The sequence below is a fragment of the Sarcophilus harrisii genome, chromosome 2 (assembly GCF_902635505.1).
Source record: "Sarcophilus harrisii chromosome 2, mSarHar1.11, whole genome shotgun sequence".
Classification (NCBI taxonomy): domain Eukaryota; kingdom Metazoa; phylum Chordata; class Mammalia; order Dasyuromorphia; family Dasyuridae; genus Sarcophilus; species Sarcophilus harrisii.
The window spans coordinates 346,606,037-346,627,240 of NC_045427.1; the positions used below are offsets into that span (position 1 = coordinate 346,606,037).

A 21,204-nucleotide genomic window follows, 5' to 3' on the forward strand; every position below is an offset into this window, starting at 1 on the left:
CTCACTGTTGAAAAGAGCTATATCTATCTGAATCGATCATTGTATAATCTTGTTGCTGTGTCCAATGTTTTCTTGGTTCTGCTTACTTCACTCAGCATCAAGATAAATTTTCTTTAATTATTTTTTATATGATTATATCAAGACCCCTCCTTTTTTTTTATTGTAGCTTTCAAGTAGTACCATTATTTTTTTTGTTTTCTCTTCTTGATCTGTTCTCCAGATCTGTTATTTTTTTTTTAATGAGATGTCTCACATTCTCTTCCATTGATTCATTCTTTATATTTTGTTTTATTATTTCTTGGTCTCTTTGCTGGCTTCACCTTACCTAAATCTAGTTTTCAGAGAGTCATTTTCTTTGTTCTCCCCTCTGGCCTAGAACTGAAATCCCAAACTCCATCATCCTTATAAGTGCCCATTGTGTCCTTGCCCTACTGGCTTCTGCACTGATCCCCAAACTCTCCATACTTTTTAGAGATGAAAATTCCTGTGGCTGAGGTTACCTCCCAATTCAGCTAGACCCAGTGCTTATTGCTTGCTGATTCAGGGGAACTAACCTATAGGTGTTTACACTTCCCCTGGGACGTAACCTCTGTCTTGATATCTAGATCATATTGAATCTGGAGGACCACTGTTTTACTCCAACTTGTTTGTTTTTAATGCTCTTTGTTCACCATGAGGTACAATTTTGTCTTGTTTGTTAAGGAAATCTGGAGAGCTTGGGATTTTCCGACCTACACTGTCAGCTGTCCAGAATCCTCTCTAGCCTAGAGGCTACTTCTCATACTACTTCCCAGAATAATTTTTTTAAAATGCACAAAATAAAATACTTAGGATGACAAAAGGAATTATACTAATAGTTCTTTCTAAAATTTTGTCTTTTCAGAATTTTGCCAGAAACCAAAGTCAAATTCACTGGCCTGCAGTTTGCAGTCTCCATTCTCTTCTTTTTTTTGAATACTGTGACATTTACTTACTCTAGTCCTGTGGCATTTCTGTTCTCTACAGTCTTTTAAGAGAAAATTTTATTGCTCTTTTAAACAAAAATTATCTGTATTTCCTAAAATATCCTACTTCTTCCTTCCATAGAGGAGTTACTTTATAACAGAGTAAAAAAATGGGGGGAGAGGGGGGAATAATTAAGTGAAACTAACCAATGTATCAACCCAGTATAGTGTAAAGTGCAGTTTTTCACATCTGAAGTTACCTACTTTTGCTAAAAAAGGAATTGAAGTGCATTTTCATTTCTTTTCTTTGGTGCTAAATTTGATCTTTATAATAGTTTAGTATTCAGGTTCCATTGTTTTTGTTCCATTATTCTTTCTATTTACATTGTTTCATTTTATATATATATTTATCATGTATATTTTTTTCTGATTCTTATTGCTTTTCTTTCTGTCAGGTTATATCGCTTCCCAAGCTTTTCTGTATTCACAATTTCTTAAAACATATTGGTATTCATGTACATTCTTCATATTTAACTATTCCCCAGTCTATGAGCATCTATTTTACTTCTGACTATTTATTACTTAAGAAATTTTTTTTAATGTTTTGGTATGGAGTATTTCTTTTTATCATTGATGTCATTAATCTTTAAAAAATAATAGTTTTCTTCTTTTTGTTTTTACCCATTTTTTTTCTTTTTTGATATGATTTTTCTTGTGCAGCATGATAAATGTGGAAATATATAGAACTATTGTACATGTTTGACATATATTGGATTACTTGCTGCCAAGAGGCAGGGAGGGAGAAAATTTTGGAACATATTACAAGGGTAAATTTGTGAAAACTGCCTTTGCATATATTTTGAAAATAAAAAGCTATTATTTAAAAAAAAAAAAAAGTGATCAACAGTGACCAAATAATCACATCTAATATTTCTTCTTCTTTTTTTAAATTAAAGCTTTTTATTTACAAAACATATGTGTGGGTAATTTTTCAACATTGACCCCTGCAAAACCTTCTATTCCAAATTTTCCCTTTCTTCCCTTCATCTCCTCCCCTAACATCTAATATTTCTTCCAGGACCCTGATATAGTTCCAAATTATGGAATTTTAGATATTTTTATAGTATCTAAATATCCTAGTTTATGAGAATATTTTTGGTTTATTTTCTAAATATAGAAAAATATGGGGAAAAAATGGAAAAATTCCATTTTTTTTTGAAATGACTGTACTTTTAATCCTTCATTTTTTATAACTGTTTACTTAAAAGTTTAAGGTTGTTATAGTTACATTTAAAAAGTTGAAACCTGATTGATAGTGAAAAACTGTACTTTAAAATAATTTAAAACATGTTGGGATATTCTTCTATTAATGATTAACTTCAACCCTTAATTTCCTTTTTAAAATTTATATTTTTTAAATAAAATATGGCTTTTAGTTAATTTATGTGACATGTTTTCTTAAAACCATTAATGTTTTGACAGAGATTCTTTTATTATACTTAATACAGCATCTCTCACTAGAAGAGATGTTTTCTTCCCAATTGTGTGCTAATTTAGAATGTCTATGCCTTGTATCATTTAAGAAAATAAAATTAATTAAAATTTCTACAAAAACGTACATAAACCTATAGTACATATGGGGAACTTGCCTAAATTTTATGTGAGGAAGAGTTTAGATGTTATTTTCACCTTGGTAACCTGAAAAGTTCTTTTGCATCATATTTGCACTGATTTCAAAGTTAGTTGAGTAGATTTCTATTCTAATTGTCTTAAAGGCTTCTTTTGTAGCATTTTACTCATGCAGTAAATAAGTTTTCTGTGTATGCTAACTTCTTGGGCAGGTAGTTGGTAGAGTGGATAGAGTGCTGGGCTTGGGGTCAGGAAGACATCTTTCTGAGGTCAAATCTGACCTCAGACACTTACTGTGTTATCTTAGGCAAGTTATTTAACCCTGTTTGCCTCGATTTCCTATTCTGTAAAATGACTTGGAGAAGAAAATGGCATATCACTCCAATATCGGTCAAGAACGACCCCAAATTGTCACAAAGAGCTGAACAATTGAACAGCATTAACTTATTCTTGATCTTTGTTTTTTAGGTTTTTAAACTATTACAGTATTCATAATGTCATGTAACCTATTCATGTGCCCAGTTAATAATGTAACACAATAATGTGGCTTGTTTGGTTCTTAATTCAGTATTGTAAGTATTTTTAGATAGTTAATTGTGTTACATAATTATTGTAGTCTTTTTGGAGGATCCCAGAAGACTAAATTTTTATTTAGATAAATCTTACCTGGTCCCTTCTAACTTTTCCAGTCTTCTTAAATCTTCTCTTCCATTCAGTCTAAAATCTTGTTCCATTTCTGTCTCTCTATTGATTCATCTATGACTGGAATATTCTATTTTTTTACCTCTTGGTTTCTCTAGCATCCTTCAAAATTTAGCTTAAGTCTCCCAAAACTGCTAATGTCTTCCCCTCTGAGATTACTTTCCATATACTCTCTAAGTATCTTGTTTGTACCTAATTGTTTACATACTAATTGAAGGTAAGGTTTTTTTTTTTTCTTTGTATTCCCTGTTTCCTATAGTACTTGCCATGCAGTCAATATTTATTAAATACTTGCTGACTAAAATTACAGGCATTCCTTGCACAGTTTCTTTTGTAATTTAACCTTTTGCTTTTAGCACAGAATTTTCCAATCATGAAGTATAACGTTAGTTCCTTTAGTTAGGATAAGCTGTTAGGTCCAAAGACATGTATTTGGGCCTCCTCTGAGCTGAGTTTTTGGTATATGAAGCAGATTAGAATGCATATTCAGACTATTGGTCATTTATGGGGCGAGTAATTTTTATGTATGATTCTAGTCAGATTTATCACACCTTTTTAGAAAAATATAAATCGGTGATGATGAGTTTGTAACTTCATCTTTGTATTGGTTAATATCATAGTTACTATAGTTAACCTGTTATACTTGCTCCTGATTTTAAATTTACTTTAAATTACTAGTGAGGACTACTTTCATTTAGTTAGTTTTAAAAACCTTGGAACATGACCTTTACAACTTAGAAGATTAATTTTTAAAAATATGCAATATTTGGTATTTTTCTGATATTTTAAAACTATCGTAACACAGAATTAGTTATTTCATTTATTAAAGCTAATGAAAACATATATTTGTGAAGTGATAGATGGCTCTGCAGGGGAAAGTGAGGCAAATGGCCTTTTTAAAAAAAATTTTTAATTTAAATTAACTTTTTTTATTAAAGCTTTTTCTTTATAAAACATATGCACGGGTAATTTTTCAACATTGACCCTTGCAAAGCCTTCTGTTTCAGATTCTCACCTTCTTTCCCCCACTCCTTTCCCCTAGATAGGTGGTAGTCCAATACATGTTAAATGTGTTAAAATATATATTAAATCCAATATATGTATATATATATTTATACAGTTATCTTGCTGCACAAGAAAAATAGGATCAATTAAAAAAAACCTGAGAAAACAAAATGTAAGCAAACAATAAGAGAAAGAATGAAAATGCTATGTTGTGGTCCACTCAGCTCCCATGGTCCTCTCTTTGGGTGTAGATGGCTCTCTTCATCACTGAACAATTGGAATTGGTTTGAATCATTTCATTGTTGAAGACAGCCCCATCAATCAGAATTGATCATCGTATAGTCTTGTTGCAATTTATAATGATCTCCTGGTTCTGCTCATTTTACTTAGCATCAGTTCATGTCTCCAGGACTCTCTGAAATCATCCTGCTGGGTCGTTTTGTTGAGGTCTAGATTTAGGGTACCTAAATGAAATTAGGGTTTAGTTGAGGTCTAGTGGCAGGTTTGGGGTACAGGAAGTCAAGCAAAGCTCCCCTACAACCCCATTGGATTTGGGGCAAGGATACAGCGGTAAATGAGGTCTAGTAGTGGTGCGAGTCCCCAATAAAAGCATTTATTGGCCTGAGAGCTAGATTGATAAAAGAGGTTTATTACTGGGTTTGGAAGTAAGGAGATAAGTGAAGGTAGAGATAAGGAGGGCACCGGACAGAGAGTCCAGTGGACAGAGGATCCTCACATGGCTAACATGTTTGGGACCTCTGCAAAGAGGGGATCCCAGCGTGTCCCTTTTATAATGAGAGAGTTAATTCCAGGGGCTTTTGGGTGTAACTCCAAAGTTGGCTCAAATCCGGGTGGGGCTGGGACAGACCCAGATCTTCTATTGGAATACAAAGAGACCAGGATTTGTGAGTTAAAGGGTAATTACATTAACTAGGGGGGTTGGAAGTCAAAAGAAAAATCTTTCCCACATCAGTTTCTTACAAAATAATAATAGTCCATAACATTCATATACCATAACTTATTCAGCCATTCTCTAATTGATTGGACATCCAGTCAATTTCCAGTTTCTTGCCACTACAAAAAGGGCACCATAAACATTTTGAGGAAGGTGATCTTGCACAGCCTTCCCTCACTTAAATCCAATTTACTTGAATGTCATGTCATCACCATCATGGTTCTCTTTGAGAACAAAGGACAAACAAGAACACGATAAATCATACCCAGTCCTACATATTAACAGTTGATGGATTTTTCCAAACTAATTTGAACCATGAAACATTTTTAGCTTGAAAAATTGATTTCATTAATGTTTATCTAGAGAAATTTTGGAGCAAAAGAAGATATTAAAATTTTTTGTCCCAAAATTATGTGTATGTTTTTATATATAATTTCATATTTAATGTTTTAAAGGTTCACTCATAGAAAAATTTTCACTCACCCATATTTTCTCATTTGGAATAACATGATTCTTTTTTTATTTCTTTTTTAAAAAAATTTAGTAGTTATTTTATTTTTCCAAATACATGCAAAGTTAGTTTTCAACATTCATCTTTGTAAAATCTGATATCCCAGATTTTTCTCCGTCTCTTATCCCCTCCTTCCCAAGACAGCAAGCAATCTGATATAAATTAAACATGTGTAGTTTTTTAAACCATATTTCCAAATGCATCATGCTGCATGAGAAAAATCAGATCAAAAGGGAAAAAAATAGTAGAAAGAAAAAAACAAGCAAAGAAACAACAAAAAGGTGAAAATATTATGCTTTGATCCATATTCAGTCTCCATAGTTCTCTCTCTGGATCCAGATGGCATTTTCTATCACAAGTCTATTAGAACTGTTTTGTGTTACTGCATTGTTGAAGAGTCAAATCCATCACATTTGATCATCATATAATCTTATTGCTATATACAATGTTCTCTTGATTCTTCTCACTTCTCTTAGCATCAGTTTATGTAAGTCTTTTCAAGCTTTTCTGAAATCAGCCTGGTATCATTTCGTCCAGAACAATAATAGTCTATTACATTCACATACCATGACTTAATTCAGGTATTCTGCTGATGGATATCCACTCAATTTCCATTTCCTTGTCACTACAAACATTTTTGCATATATGGATCCTTTTCTCTCTTTAATGATCTCTCTGGGGTGTAGACCTATTAGAGACACTGCTAGATCAAAGGCTATGTACAGTTTTATTGCCCTTTGGACATAGTGGAACACCATATTTCAAAGAAATTCCATTTGGGAAATGCTTATGCATTAGCTATTTTTCTTTATTCAATAAGCATTGAGCACTTACTATGTGTAGTGCATTATTTTTGGGAGGGCTACAAACATGAAAAAGAAACAGTTTTTTTGTCTCTGAGAAATTTATAATTTAGGTAAAATAAGAAATAACTAAGGCAGTGTATGATGAATGTGATTCCTAACAATGATTAGGAAGATTGTTGCAAAGAAGTTGGGAGTAGGGGAGAGACAGAGAAATTGATAGATTATATCAGGTGATCAGAGAAGGCATCATGAAGTAAGCATTTCATTTGGGCCTGGCAGGATAGGTTAAGATTTCAGTAAACAAATGAAAGTACATGGATTGCTCTAAGCAGAAGTGCAAAGGTAGGGAAGAACAAGTTGTATCAAGTAACTTAGTTTGGCTATGGCAGTGTTAGGAATCTCCAGAGGAGTGATGAAGAGTGAAGCTGAAGGGGTATATTGGGGCCAGATTATGAAGGAACTTGAATGCCAGACTGAAGGAGTTCAGCTTTTGTAGCAGATAGTTGAAGATGTTTGAGCCAGAGAGGTTATGATTCTTTCAGAATCCTAGTGTGGAAAGACTAAACAAGTGACTTCATATAGAACACAGAGCAGGAAGAATGTGGTAGCATTCTAAGTATTAAATAATAAGGGTGGGACACTGAGTATATAAATAAAGGGATAAATTTAAAGATATTTCAAAGGAGTAATCTACAGGGTTTAGTTAAGTGATTTAAAGGTAGAGCAAAGAAGAAATAAATCAAATGTAAATAGTTTTGAGCCCTAGTGACTTCACAATGATCTATAATTATTTTAACAAACATTAAAACAATCTAGGGCATGGATTCATAGATTGAAGTGTTGAAGGAATCTTAGAAAGATTAGAAGGAATCTAATCCAGTTCCTTCATTTTATAGATTGGGAAAGTTGAGAATCCAGAAAGATTAGAAGGAATCTAATCCAGTTCCTTCATTTTATAGATTGGGAAAGTTGAGAATCCAGGATTAAGCTGTAAATTGAAAGGTAGTAAAGCCAACCGAAGTTTCTTTTACATAACTTTCATTATTTACCTTTCATTTGATTTCATAAATGTATTCCTGTTATTAGTATGTTCTTCTTATATGTTGAGAAGTAATGAATTATAAGAGACCATTATAAGAGGCATGAAATAAGAATCAGAAGACTTATGTTTAAGTGCTGTCTCCTTCACTTGATTGCTATCTAATAAGTAGTGTATCACTTCTCTCCATCTGAAAAAAATGTGCATATACCTGTCACAACTCTGAAGGCTCAAATGAGATTATATAAAATAAGTTTGTACAGTTACTTTACAAATGCAAAGTATTTTTATTGTCATCATTTGAAATAAAAATTGAGATGAGGCATTTCTTATTAATTCTGATGAATAGAATTATTCAATTTCAGAGGTAGAATGGACCAACAAAAGTATCCCTTACCCCCAAATACTTAAAAAGAAGTCATTTCAACCTTTGGAGACTTTTGAAGGGAAACTGATTCCAGTTTTCATAGTTATAATCGTTAAGATTTTTCTAGATATGATTCTTTGCAACTTTTACCAAACTTAAGTTGAGAAATGAATGCCATTGTTTTTTCTTTATACTTTGAAAATTCAGAAGTTTGGGCTTCCAGTATAATAAAATAGTACATAACTGTGATGACCACGTTTAGCACCCAGAGTATTTTAAAATCAGCTGGAGTCAGGATAAGGGAAAATCCTTGATCTTTATTTTTTGCGGATGTCAAAATTTTCTTTGGGGAATGGCAATACGAAGTGAGAGCAATCGCCACACTAATCTGGCCAGCATTAGTGCTGGCTCTCACACTCCACCCACCAAATCATCTTTTTTTTTTTTTTTTTTTTTTTTTTTTATTTAATAGCCTTTTATTTACAGGTTATATGTATGGATAACTTTACAGCATTGACAATTGCCGAACCTCTTGTTCCAATTTTTCACCTCTTGCTCCCTACCATCTCCCCCAGATGGCAGGATGATCAGTAAGTGTTAAATATATTAAAATATAAATTAGATACACAATAAGTATACATGACCAAACTGTTATTTTGCTGTACAAAAAGAATCAGACTCGGAAATATTGTACAATTAGCTTGTGAAGGAAATCAAAAATGCAGGTGAGCATAAATATAGGAATTGGGAATTCAATGTAATGGTTTTTAGTCATCTCCCAGAGTTCTTTCTCTGGGCGTAGCCACCCACCAAATCTTCTGCGCAATCTCCTATACAACACATCAAACTTAAGTATTGTCCAATTGCTAATTAGTCTCAAGTGCTAGGACCTCAGTGCATCTGCTCAGCTTCAGCCCATTACACATAACTTTTTGTGACATTTGTAAATGAAAGTAAAAAGATTTGTGTAAATATATTGTTATGATTACAATTTAAACATGTAATCCCTGTTCTGTCCAAATGTCCTGTTAGCACATCAGCTAATATGAAGAAAGCTGCACTTTTCTTCTTTCTCTGAAAACCTGCCTGTCAGGATTTATCTATATTTGTTAATGGCACTGTGCCATCATTTTTGTCACCTATCCAATTTTGTATCCTTAGTGGAAATAATAACTGATGGTAGCAACTAATATTTATATACTAGTTTACAGAGTTCTTTATAAAGGTATTGAAATTCTCAGCAACTGGTGAGGAAGATGGGACAGCTAAATGTTACCTCAGTGTCCCTAAGAAGGACAATGGGACTCACAGAGGCTAGGTGACTTACTTGCCTTGTGGTTCTGCAACTGGTAAGTATCAGTGGCAGGATTGGTAATTAGGAAGCCTCTGATTCCATCCTGTCCCTGCTGCTAATTGTGGATACCATTTATTTTATAGGTGAGTTATTAGAATAAGTCACTTCAACTCCCTGGGCTTTGGGTTTCCTCATGTCTAAAATGAGGTTTGCCGTATATGATTTGTAAGAACCTTTCCAACTTTAAATTTATGATGCTGTCATTCTTTATCCTTTACCTTACACATTTAATCAATGGTTAAGTTTTCTCAGTTCTTTCTAATCTTTTTCACATCTAGCATCTCATATAATCCCACTGTAATTGTCTCAGTTTAGGCAGTTCTTAAAATATGTTCATAATACATAGTGAGATACTTAGTCCACTAAGCTAGGGCTTTTCATAATAATACTAAGCTGCTTACATAATATTATATAAACAGAATCACTTTGGAAGGTCCTTGATAATTTTTAGGAGTATAAAGGGGTCCTGAGACCAAAAGCTTGAGAACCACTCACCTAGATATAATATACTATAAAATATAATAGTATATTATAGTAACATTGTGTTATAATGTTGTGTATTATAATATATTATATACTATTATATATTATTATATTTAATATATGTGATATATGATATAATATTGTATGTTATATTAACGTTGTAATATTATATTGTATATACTATATTAACACCAAGTCATTTTCCTATTGTACTTGAATGATTGTTACATAAATCCTTTTTCACCTCTTTTTTCACCTCTTGCCCCCTACCATCTCCCCCAGATGGCAGGATGATCAGTAAGTGTTAAATATATTAAAATATAAATTAGATACACAATAAGTATACATGACCAAACTGTTATTTTGCTGTACAAAAAGAATCAGACTCGGAAATATTGTACAATTAGCTTGTGAAGGAAATCAAAAATGCAGGTGAGCATAAATATAGGAATTGGGAATTCAATGTAATGGTTTTTAGTCATCTCCCAGAGTTCTTTCTCTGGGCGTAGCCACCCACCAAATCTTCTGCGCAATCTCCTATACAACACATCAAACTTAAGTATTGTCCAATTGCTAATTAGTCTCAAGTGCTAGGACCTCAGTGCATCTGCTCAGCTTCAGCCCATTACACATAACTTTTTGTGACATTTGTAAATGAAAGTAAAAAGATTTGTGTAAATATATTGTTATGATTACAATTTAAACATGTAATCCCTGTTCTGTCCAAATGTCCTGTTAGCACATCAGCTAATATGAAGAAAGCTGCACTTTTCTTCTTTCTCTGAAAACCTGCCTGTCAGGATTTATCTATATTTGTTAATGGCACTGTGCCATCATTTTTGTCACCTATCCAATTTTGTATCCTTAGTGGAAATAATAACTGATGGTAGCAACTAATATTTATATACTAGTTTACAGAGTTCTTTATAAAGGTATTGAAATTCTCAGCAACTGGTGAGGAAGATGGGACAGCTAAATGTTACCTCAGTGTCCCTAAGAAGGACAATGGGACTCACAGAGGCTAGGTGACTTACTTGCCTTGTGGTTCTGCAACTGGTAAGTATCAGTGGCAGGATTGGTAATTAGGAAGCCTCTGATTCCATCCTGTCCCTGCTGCTAATTGTGGATACCATTTATTTTATAGGTGAGTTATTAGAATAAGTCACTTCAACTCCCTGGGCTTTGGGTTTCCTCATGTCTAAAATGAGGTTTGCCGTATATGATTTGTAAGAACCTTTCCAACTTTAAATTTATGATGCTGTCATTCTTTATCCTTTACCTTACACATTTAATCAATGGTTAAGTTTTCTCAGTTCTTTCTAATCTTTTTCACATCTAGCATCTCATATAATCCCACTGTAATTGTCTCAGTTTAGGCAGTTCTTAAAATATGTTCATAATACATAGTGAGATACTTAGTCCACTAAGCTAGGGCTTTTCATAATAATACTAAGCTGCTTACATAATATTATATAAACAGAATCACTTTGGAAGGTCCTTGATAATTTTTAGGAGTATAAAGGGGTCCTGAGACCAAAAGCTTGAGAACCACTCACCTAGATATAATATACTATAAAATATAATAGTATATTATAGTAACATTGTGTTATAATGTTGTGTATTATAATATATTATATACTATTATATATTATTATATTTAATATATGTGATATATGATATAATATTGTATGTTATATTAACGTTGTAATATTATATTGTATATACTATATTAACACCAAGTCATTTTCCTATTGTACTTGAATGATTGTTACATAAATCCTTGAATGACTGTTACATAAATCCTTGACTTTTGCATTCAGGGCATTAAAGACTTTATACAATCTACCTCTAACCAACCTATCTTACTTCACACTATTTTCCTACACATTCTATTAGGGTAGGGACTAAACCTGTCATTTCATTGGCACGAGGAACTACTAGAAATGATGTTTTATAAATTTTAAGTCATTCATTATGCCCATGTCATTATCCATTCATATGTCTTCTAATTGAACATATGATAAAATTTGGTATTGGAGGTTAATAGTATTCATTGATGACATGTTTTTTTGGTTTTGGTCCTTATGCTCCAGACACTTTACAAGGATCTCCAAAATTGTTTTATACTACATAAACACATGTAGGATGCACATGTATGTGGATTAAAGGTAAGATTACCAACTATGCCGTAGTACAAGTTGGAACTCTCACCTGGGTTTCTTATGCAACTTGTCTCTATATTTAATACAGATATAGACGAATGTGACTGTGTATGTGAAAGTGATCTGTATTATTCTATATACTAGAATTAGTAAAATGCTATTCTGGGGGGGTGGTATTTGTGTATGAAAATTTATATATTTGGGAGAATTTTGCTTACTTTTTTTCTCAATCTAATTTTCCCTTATTACCTGATTCAATTATTCATGTATTACTTACCTTATTTAGATAAATCTTGATGATAACTATATTTCTTTTAATAATGAGTCACATTTATGTAATGCCTTAACTTATGTACATTGCCTCATTTGATTTTTAAAACAACCCTGTGAAGTAGGTGTTTTCTCTCTCTCTCTCTCTCTTCTGAGGCAATTGGGGTTAAGTGACTTGCCTAGGATCACACAACTAGGAAGTGTTAAGTATCTGATATCAGATTTGAACTCAGGTCCTCCTGACTTCAGGGCTGGTGTTCTAACCACTGTTCCACCTAGCTGCCCCACTCTTGCATAGTTCTGATTGTTAAGATGTGATTTCTTACAATTGGCTTCAAATCCTCTGCTTTACAACTTAGACCCATAGCTCTTGCTTTTCTCTTTAGATAAAACATAGTGAGAAATGTTTCTTAAAACTTTTAAGAACTGAAGTAAAAAACAAGTACAATTTTAGCTCCAAATTAAGTTAATTATCAGTAATTATGTATTCCGCCTGGAGAGACTTACACGAACTGATGCTGAGTGAAATGAGCAGGACCAGGAGATCATTATATACTTCAATAACAATACTATATGATGACCAGTTCTGATGGACCAGGCCATCCTCAGCAATGAGATCAACCAAATCATTTCTAATGGAGCAGTAATGAACTGAACCAGCTATGCCCAGAAAAAGAACTCTGGGAGAGATGACTAAAAACCATTACATTGAATTCCCAATCCCTATATTTATGCACACCTGCATTTTTTATTTCCTTCACAAGCTAATTGTACAATATTTCAGAGTCTGATTCTTTTTGTACAGCAAAATAACGTTTTGGTCATGTATACTTATTGTGTATCTAATTTATATTTTAATATATTTAACATCTACTGGTCATCTTGCCATCTAGGGGAGGGGTGGGGGGGTAAGAGGTGAAAAATTGGAACAAGAGTTTTGGCAATTGTTAATGCTGTAAAGTTACCCATGTATATATCCTGTAAATAAAAGGCTATTAAATAAAAAAAAAAGAAAAAAGAAAAAGTGAAAAAAAAAAAGTAATTATGTATTCCAGAATACTTTATTTTATAAAAATTCCAATCATTGTTAAAAATGTATATGTATGGAATTCTGGTGGAAAGAAGTAGAAAAGAAGAAAGGGTGAACCCTTTGAAATGGGTCTTTCCTTCTTTTGTGGAGGGATATGAGACTAGGATTTTAGTGAATGTTTTTTTTTTTTTTTTTCCCTGTACATTTTAGTGTTAATACATTATGCCCATATTGTAAATAAAATTCATTGTAATTCTGTCTCTTTCTCTTATTACCCGTATAGTTCTGTGTTATAGAAGGCAACAGAATGTAATGGAAGTACTTTTTGTTATTTTGAGTCCAAATACATGATTGGAGTGTTTTGGAAGAACAGCCAAGATGCCAACATCACTGGATCATAGAATGGGTGGTGTAGTAGGAGAATAGAAGGGAACAAGCATTTTTTTTTCTTTAATAGTATTTTATTTTCCCTCCAAATACATATAAAGATAGTTTTCAACACTCACCTTTGCAAAACTTTGTGATCCAAATTTTTCTCTCCTTCCCCGAGACAACACACAATCTAAGTTAAATATATACAATTCTTCTAAAAATGTTTTATATTCATCATGTTGTGTAAAAAAAAAAAAAAAAGACGAAAAGGGGAAAAAAACCATGAGAAAGGAAAAGAAAAAACAAGCAAATAAGCAAATAATAAAAAGATGAATATAGTCTCCTTAGTTCTCTCTTTGAATGTGGATGATAGATACTTTGCATCACAAGTTTATTAGAATTGCCTTGAATCACCTCACTGGGAACAAGCATTTGTAAGTGCCACTGTTAAGTGCTTTACAAATATTATGTCGTTTGATCCTGGATTTTAAGAAGACTGGAAAGGTAAGAGGTGGCCATGTTGTGACAGGTTTTGATCCTAGAGTTTATTGATTTGGGGGGAGAGTGGTGTTTAGGTGTTAGGAAGATTAATTTGACAATGAAGTGGAGGATAGATGGAGAAACTTGGAATGGAGGGATCAGCTAATAGGATATTGTAGTAGTCCAAGGCTAAGGACCTGTGCAAGGTTGGTGGCGGGGGTTGGGAGGGGATATAGATAAGAAATGAGTAAGATCAATAGATCTTGGCAATAATTTTGTATATAGGGAGTGAGAAAGGAGGAATTGAGAATGATACCCAGGTTGTGAGATTGGACCACTGGAAAGAGGGTAGTTCCCTTAATAGCAATAGGAAAGTTTGGAAAAGGGAAAGGTTTGGGAAGAAAGACATTGAGTTCATTTTTGGCACGTTTAATTTAAGATATTTACACAACATCCAGTTTGAGGTGTCTAATAGGTAGTTGGAGATGAGACACTTAAGGTCATCAAAGAGGTTAGGACTGCGTAAGTAGATTTGAGAATCATCTGTATAGAGACAATTGAGTTCTTGGAATCTAATGAGATCATCAAGTGAAACAGTGTAGAAGAAGAAAAGAACTCCTAGGACAGAGTCCAGTTTGTGGATATGACTTAGATAAAAATATAGTAAAGGAGACTGCAAAGGAGTATCTGGACAAAGAAGTGAGGGACCAAGATAGAGTAGTGTTACTGAAACCTAGAGAAAAAGGATAAGCAGTGGCTCAGCAGTATTAAAGGCTGCAAAGAAAAGACTTTTGCATTTAGCAATTAGATCATTAGTAGTTTTGAAAAGAACAGTTTCAGTTGAATAATGAGCTCTGAAGTGATTGGAATAGTGTAAGTTAGGGAGATGTAAAAGATTGAGGATTTTTGGAGGGCTTGTCATTTTCATTGTTTATCTATATTAATGAGATCACAGTCTGTTTTGAGTATTGAATTATATGTATTGTTTCTCAACTAGATAATCTTTAACTAATGCCAAATCTTTTTTTGACTCTCTAAAATGACAATGTAAATTTATATAATCATGTCAGATTCCATGTGCTTAATAGTATTTTCAAAAGCAAAATATGAGAAGTTCATGTTGATCTTTTTCTGAGCTAATGTGAGATCATGTTCTTAAAGATTTCATTACTTAATTTCTTCCTACTTCCTTCTGAAAACAGATACCAGTCAATTATTGTTTACAATTTATAATTTGAACTGTGTTATTTCTGATTTTGATAATCTATAAATGGAATCCTATCCAAAAATGAATACATTCTAAGTTTTTATACCATGACATTATCTTAATTCATTTCATTTAAACAAATATCTAAGTACAAGATTCTTAAAGCTTTTCTATTTCACAGAGTGGAAATTAACAAAGTACATTGTATGATTCTGAGTGGAAGCTTTTATTGATGGGTATTTATTGTTGCTTAGAGATGAGATGAAGAGTCAGTCAGTAAATATGATTCAGGTTGGACTATGACACTTTAGTTCTTATTTATTATTTTTGGATTAAGTTCATGTCATAAAATAGAGACCTTTGTACCTCAGAAATAAAGTAAGAGTCTTATTGTTTTCTGGGCTTTACTCATTTTAGAAAATAAATTTAGAATTCAGTCAATACTTATGCCTTCTCAAAGAAATAAGTCAGAAAAGGGAAATCTTTCCGTGCCATTCTAGAAACTTGACAGGGCCAAAACGTAACATGAACAACATATTCCTGGCACATAGTAGATACTTAATAGATATTTGTTGATTGTCCCTATATAGTTTTACTAGTCAATCTCCCTTCTCTGAAATTTCTCTCTCCTCATCTTCACCTCTTAGATTCTTGGTTTCCTTCCCACCTCATACCGTTTATCTATTTTGTATTATACCTTTGTACATATCCTAAGTTCTTTGAGGCCAAGGGTTTGTCTTTGTATTGTCCTTATGGTTGCGCACTTCACCTATATAGTTTATAACAAAGTGCCAGGCACCATGTCTGTTCAATAGTAAGTGCTTAATAAATGCATGCTGATTGATTAAAAATAAAGGTTTTAAGAAAAAAGAAAATAGGGGCAGTTAGGTGACACAGTGAAATCAGGAGGACCTGAGTTCAAATTTGGTTTCAGACACTTACCATTTACTAGCTGTGTGACCCTGGGCAAGTCACTTAAACCTAATTGTCTCAGCAAAAAGAAAAAAAAGAAAGAAGTATAATTTTTTACACCTAGAATATTTTTATTATATTTTTAAAAACTGGAATGATAGGCTTATGAAATATATTAGAAACACATTTATTTATGATTTCTCACATTGTTTTGTGCGTGAAAGAAACTAACTATATTTGATAATTAATATCAAAATAATACAACATAATAATTTTATTGTTTGGTGGTTAATATTGATTATTCTTCACTAGACTCTTAAATTAAACCTAATTTCATCAGATCAGAGAATTTAACTAACTAGGGCTTTAGATATCATGTAGTCCAATGCTGGCATTTTATTGATGAGCAAACTTGAGATAGAACAAGAATGTCAAATGACTTGCCAGGTCACACATTTAGTAAGTAATGCAGATATGCCAACAAAATCCTCTTACTCCAAACCTAGTGCTATTCCCACTGCACCATGTTGACCCTGTCAAAACCGAAAAGATTTTTTACTTCATAAGATATGAAAATAATCATTCACTTTTACCAGTGTACATACACATACACATGTATTTCAAAGATCTGTCATTTCATGATTTCGTGCCTTCATCCATGTAGACTACATAATTTAGTAAGTGATCTTTGGAAGTTGGTGTGGCTGAAAAAAAAAATCCATTCCCCTATTGCCAACATGGTGTAGACTCACAAATAATCCATACATTCTCAAAACTTTTCCAGTTTGGAAGAACTTTCCAGAACTTGAATTCTACTGATAAAGAGTTTGAAATTCCCACTTGTATGAAACAATGCAGAATGGGGAAAGTGTGTGTGTGTGTGTGTGTGTGTGCGCATATCCATAGTTCTAATCATATCCACGAATCACATATTTAATGTAGTTAGTTTTATATATGTGATTATCATTATTTCAGTATTTCTCTATATATGCATAATTATTGGAAAATGTTTATAGTTAATTTTTGCTGTTACTCTTATTTATTTACTCAAATCATATCATACAGTAGACTTTGAGGTAGACTGATCCACCTTTGCCCTTAAATGCTTTATAACAAAAGGTATATTTGCAGCAGTGATTTGTAAATAATTCATTTAGTCACTGTACACTGGTATACAGGATTATCTTCAAACTAATTTACGTGAAATAGTACAATGGTGATCTTGATGTTTAAAAATACGATATTGATATTACATACTTTAAAACTCAGCATTTATTTTTCAGACCTTATAACATCTGGATATGTCCTTCATATTCGACTGGATTTATAGTGGTTTCAGCAGTGTACTGCAGTTTTTAGGTAATATTGACTTTTTTTTTTCCTTTTGGTTGCTACTGTTCATTTTTTCTGATCTCTGTTGATGAAAGTTGCAAATACATAAGTGCATGTGGGTCTTGTACAGTGGGTCTTAACTATGAAAATATGAATTGTTGAATAAGAGTTGCTTCTTTGTTCTGGTCAGTGACACTTCCTTTTAACTGGCTTCATTCTATGTCTTAAACTGTTCTATTTTTTGCTTAAGTTTTGACTTTTCTGTCAAATTTAAATTATTTTAATTCATTAAAAAAAATCCAAAACAGAATTTAGTCAAGAATTTTCCTATTATTCCTAATTTCAATATTGTAACAATCTGAATTTGAGAATATTCCTATCTCCTTCAGAGGTTCAAATTATATCTTAAACTTGGTTTTTATAATTTATTTGTCTTGTAACAAACTAGCAAAATGGAGTGGGATTTAATAAAGTGTATTAACATAATTTAAGTTTTTTTTTAAACAACAGTTCTCAGAATAATTTTAATCTTCATTGTAAATATTTTCCTTCTTTCACAAACACTGTCTTGGTTAAATGACAAAAATTGAGTTGCTAGAGCTGAGACTGAATTAAAGTGGTAAAATGTAAGAGGAAAAACTTTCAGTTATTATATTTTTATTACTTTGGTGAATGTCTATATTCTGCCACATATAGAAACCAGTAGCCTTTTGTCTTATTTTAAAGTAAAATGTGTGTTATATATGACATAATGTTACGCTATAGATCTGATATCATCCTGCGAAGGTAACAACAAAAAAATTATTTTTTTTTTTATCTTACTGAAAATTTTTTTGTAGAGCATAGAATCTCTGAATGTTAAAATTGGAGGGGACCTCAAAGATCAACTCCTTCATTTAACAGAAGAGGAAGCTGAAGCTAGGGACATAAAATATTTTGTTTTAGGTTATGTAGCTAATACCATACCTGAGAGTTAGAATTAATTAGGTTTTCTGATGTTGAATTGGATGATATCACAAAAAAGTAGAAAGTCCTCCATGAGGCTCAAGCAAAATGAAATGTATGTGTATGTAGTAATAGTAACGTTGTGGGATGATCAGCTGTGAATGACTTTGTTATTCTTAGCAGTACAATGATCCAAGACTATGCTGAAGGATTTGTGATGAAAAATGCTATTCATACCCAGAGAAAGAATTAGGAGTTATAGTTTCTTCTTTCTATTGAAATCATAGGATCATGGATGTAGAACTGTTAAGGGACCTTAGAAATCATTTAGTCTAATCCATTTAGTTTATAGATAAGAAAACTTAAGTTCAGAGAAATAAAAGTGTGTCTCTTTACATACATAATAAGCATAATAGCTTGAGAATTCAAAGACAGTTCCTCTAACATCAAATTCAGCTGTTTTTTCATTATAACCTCATATGGGCTTCACACTTGTATGACTACGTAAGATATGTATAATAATTTTCTTACTGAGATATTAAGAAGTGAAGTGAGTTTTCAATAGTCATGTGGAAATTAAATGGCAATAGTAGAACTCAAATCTAATGCAGAATCTGAAGTGGAAAGAATTCCAGAGTTTCTAGTGCCAGCCACACCTGATCAGAAATAAATACCCTTTGCCCTGTTATTTGCCAACTGGATGATTTGCTCTAATGATGCCAAAATTCAGGAACAACATGATATTTATTAAACAGAAAAAGAAGTTAATTATTCTAGCTAGTTAAAAACTATTGATAGCTATAAATAAAAAAAAGAACAAACTTATTGTGGATAGATATATGGACTTTTAACAGGTTTTTTCAATTGTGGTTTCTCTTCAGGACTGTACAAGAAATCTGGCAAATTAGTATTTCTTGGATTGGACAATGCTGGAAAAACAACACTTCTGCATATGTTAAAAGATGACAGGCTTGGACAACATGTACCTACATTACATCCCAGTAAGTGAAGGTCCTTTACTAACTGGTATTTTAGAAATAATGTGGTTCAGTTCTGATCACACTGTTATAACTTACCCTATTATAAATATGTTGTCTACTTTGTTCGGTATGTTTGGTATGAGTTTGGTATGATTTTGGTGGAACAAAAGTCCATTCTGTCGGAAAATACCACTTTGCAACTAAGATAACTAATTAAGGGTTTCTCTTTCCTGTATTCTTATATCACTTAGTAGTTACCTAGGTATGTAAGTAGACTACTGAGGAGGTGAATTATTGAACTAAACCCATAGAACAATAACTGGGTGGTTGGAGTAATATCCTTACCTGTTAAATCATCATGAATTATTAACCAGTGCTAGTTTTTTCACTGTCACAATGATATTGTTTGGTTCAAAAGTATTTTTTAGACAAATAGGTGTTAAATATGATTTTGAGGCAGTATCACATAGTAGATTGAGGGCTGGACTTTGAGTAGGAGAGCTGGACTTATATCCTGCCTTATATACTCACGCACTATGTAACCCCAAGTAAGTCACAACCTCCCTTATTCTCTGTTTTCTTATCAATAAAATGGAGACAATATACATGTTGTTCTTACCAAATAGGACTACTCATGAACACATGAAATAATGAATTTAAAATACTTTTTTTCAAATCTTAATTTTCTTTAAATGTAACTGCCAATTATTTTTGTAATGATTTTCTTTTTCTTTTTCTCTCTTTTTTCTTTTCTTTTTTTTTTTGGCTGAGGCAATTGGGGTTGTGTGACTTGCCCAGGGTCATACAGCTAGAAAGTGTTGAGTGCGTGAGGTCACATTTGAACTCAGGTCCTCCTGACTTCAGGGCTGGTGCTCTATCCACTGCGCCACCTAGCTGTTCCTTTTGTAATGGAATTTTGAAACATTTTAAAAATAGGTAAATTTACAATGCTGTCTGTTTTGAATGGCTAAATTATTATATTTGTATAGTATTTTATGCCTTACAAAATAATTTTATATCTTCTAACTCATTCATTCTGATAACAAACTTGTGCCCAAATCAGTAGGATATATTTTTTTTCCATTTTATTTATGAAAAACCTAATACCCAGCTAGGTGAGATGACTTCCTGAGGTTATATATAGTTGGTAAGTAGCGGAGCTGTCTGTGACTCTTGTCCTGATATGCAGGTAGAAAGACCTTTCTTTTAATTTGAAGATCTATCAGTATACCAACTCATGTTCAAAAGACTTTAGAATATTAAGTAATATTAATAATGACATCACTCAAAATAGTATCTAACAAACCTGTGTCTAGTAACTTTAGGGAAGTACCAAAGACAAGAATGGTACATAGTTCAAAGATAAAAATTGTGCTGCTTAGTCATTGTGTAACCCCAAGTATATTGCTTAAGTCCTTTCAGTATGAAACTGGATAAAAGTGCAACAATACTAATTATCACATCAGTGTAGTTTTTGATGTAGTAAATGTTCATACAACCAAGAGTATTATAGAAGATATTTGGGGAAAAACCTAAAATATTGAAGTTAGTTGAATTCTGCTTAATTCCATAATGCTGTCTGTTTATTCCATCTTTTTTGCCAGCTAAGCAAGATTTTCCAAAATTGTCTTTCAGTAGAAGCAAAGAAGAGTTCAGTTTTCATATATGCTGCTCTGCTACTTTACAGCCCAATTTTCACTGTAGTATTGGAAGGAGTTG

General features: G+C 32.6%; 1 protein-coding gene across 2 annotated transcripts in view; it reads left to right on the forward strand.

Moving 5' to 3' along the window:
- Positions 1-21,204, forward strand: part of SAR1B (secretion associated Ras related GTPase 1B) — a 56,566-nt gene that overhangs the window by 20,241 nt on the left and 15,121 nt on the right. For both annotated transcript variants that reach the window (XM_031953032.1, XM_012549702.3), the window contains exons 2-3: positions 17,512-17,587; positions 19,387-19,506. In XM_031953032.1, the coding sequence (XP_031808892.1) occupies positions 17,530-17,587; positions 19,387-19,506 (178 nt within the window). In that variant the 5' untranslated portion in view covers positions 17,512-17,529. The remainder of the gene's footprint in view (positions 1-17,511; positions 17,588-19,386; positions 19,507-21,204) is intronic.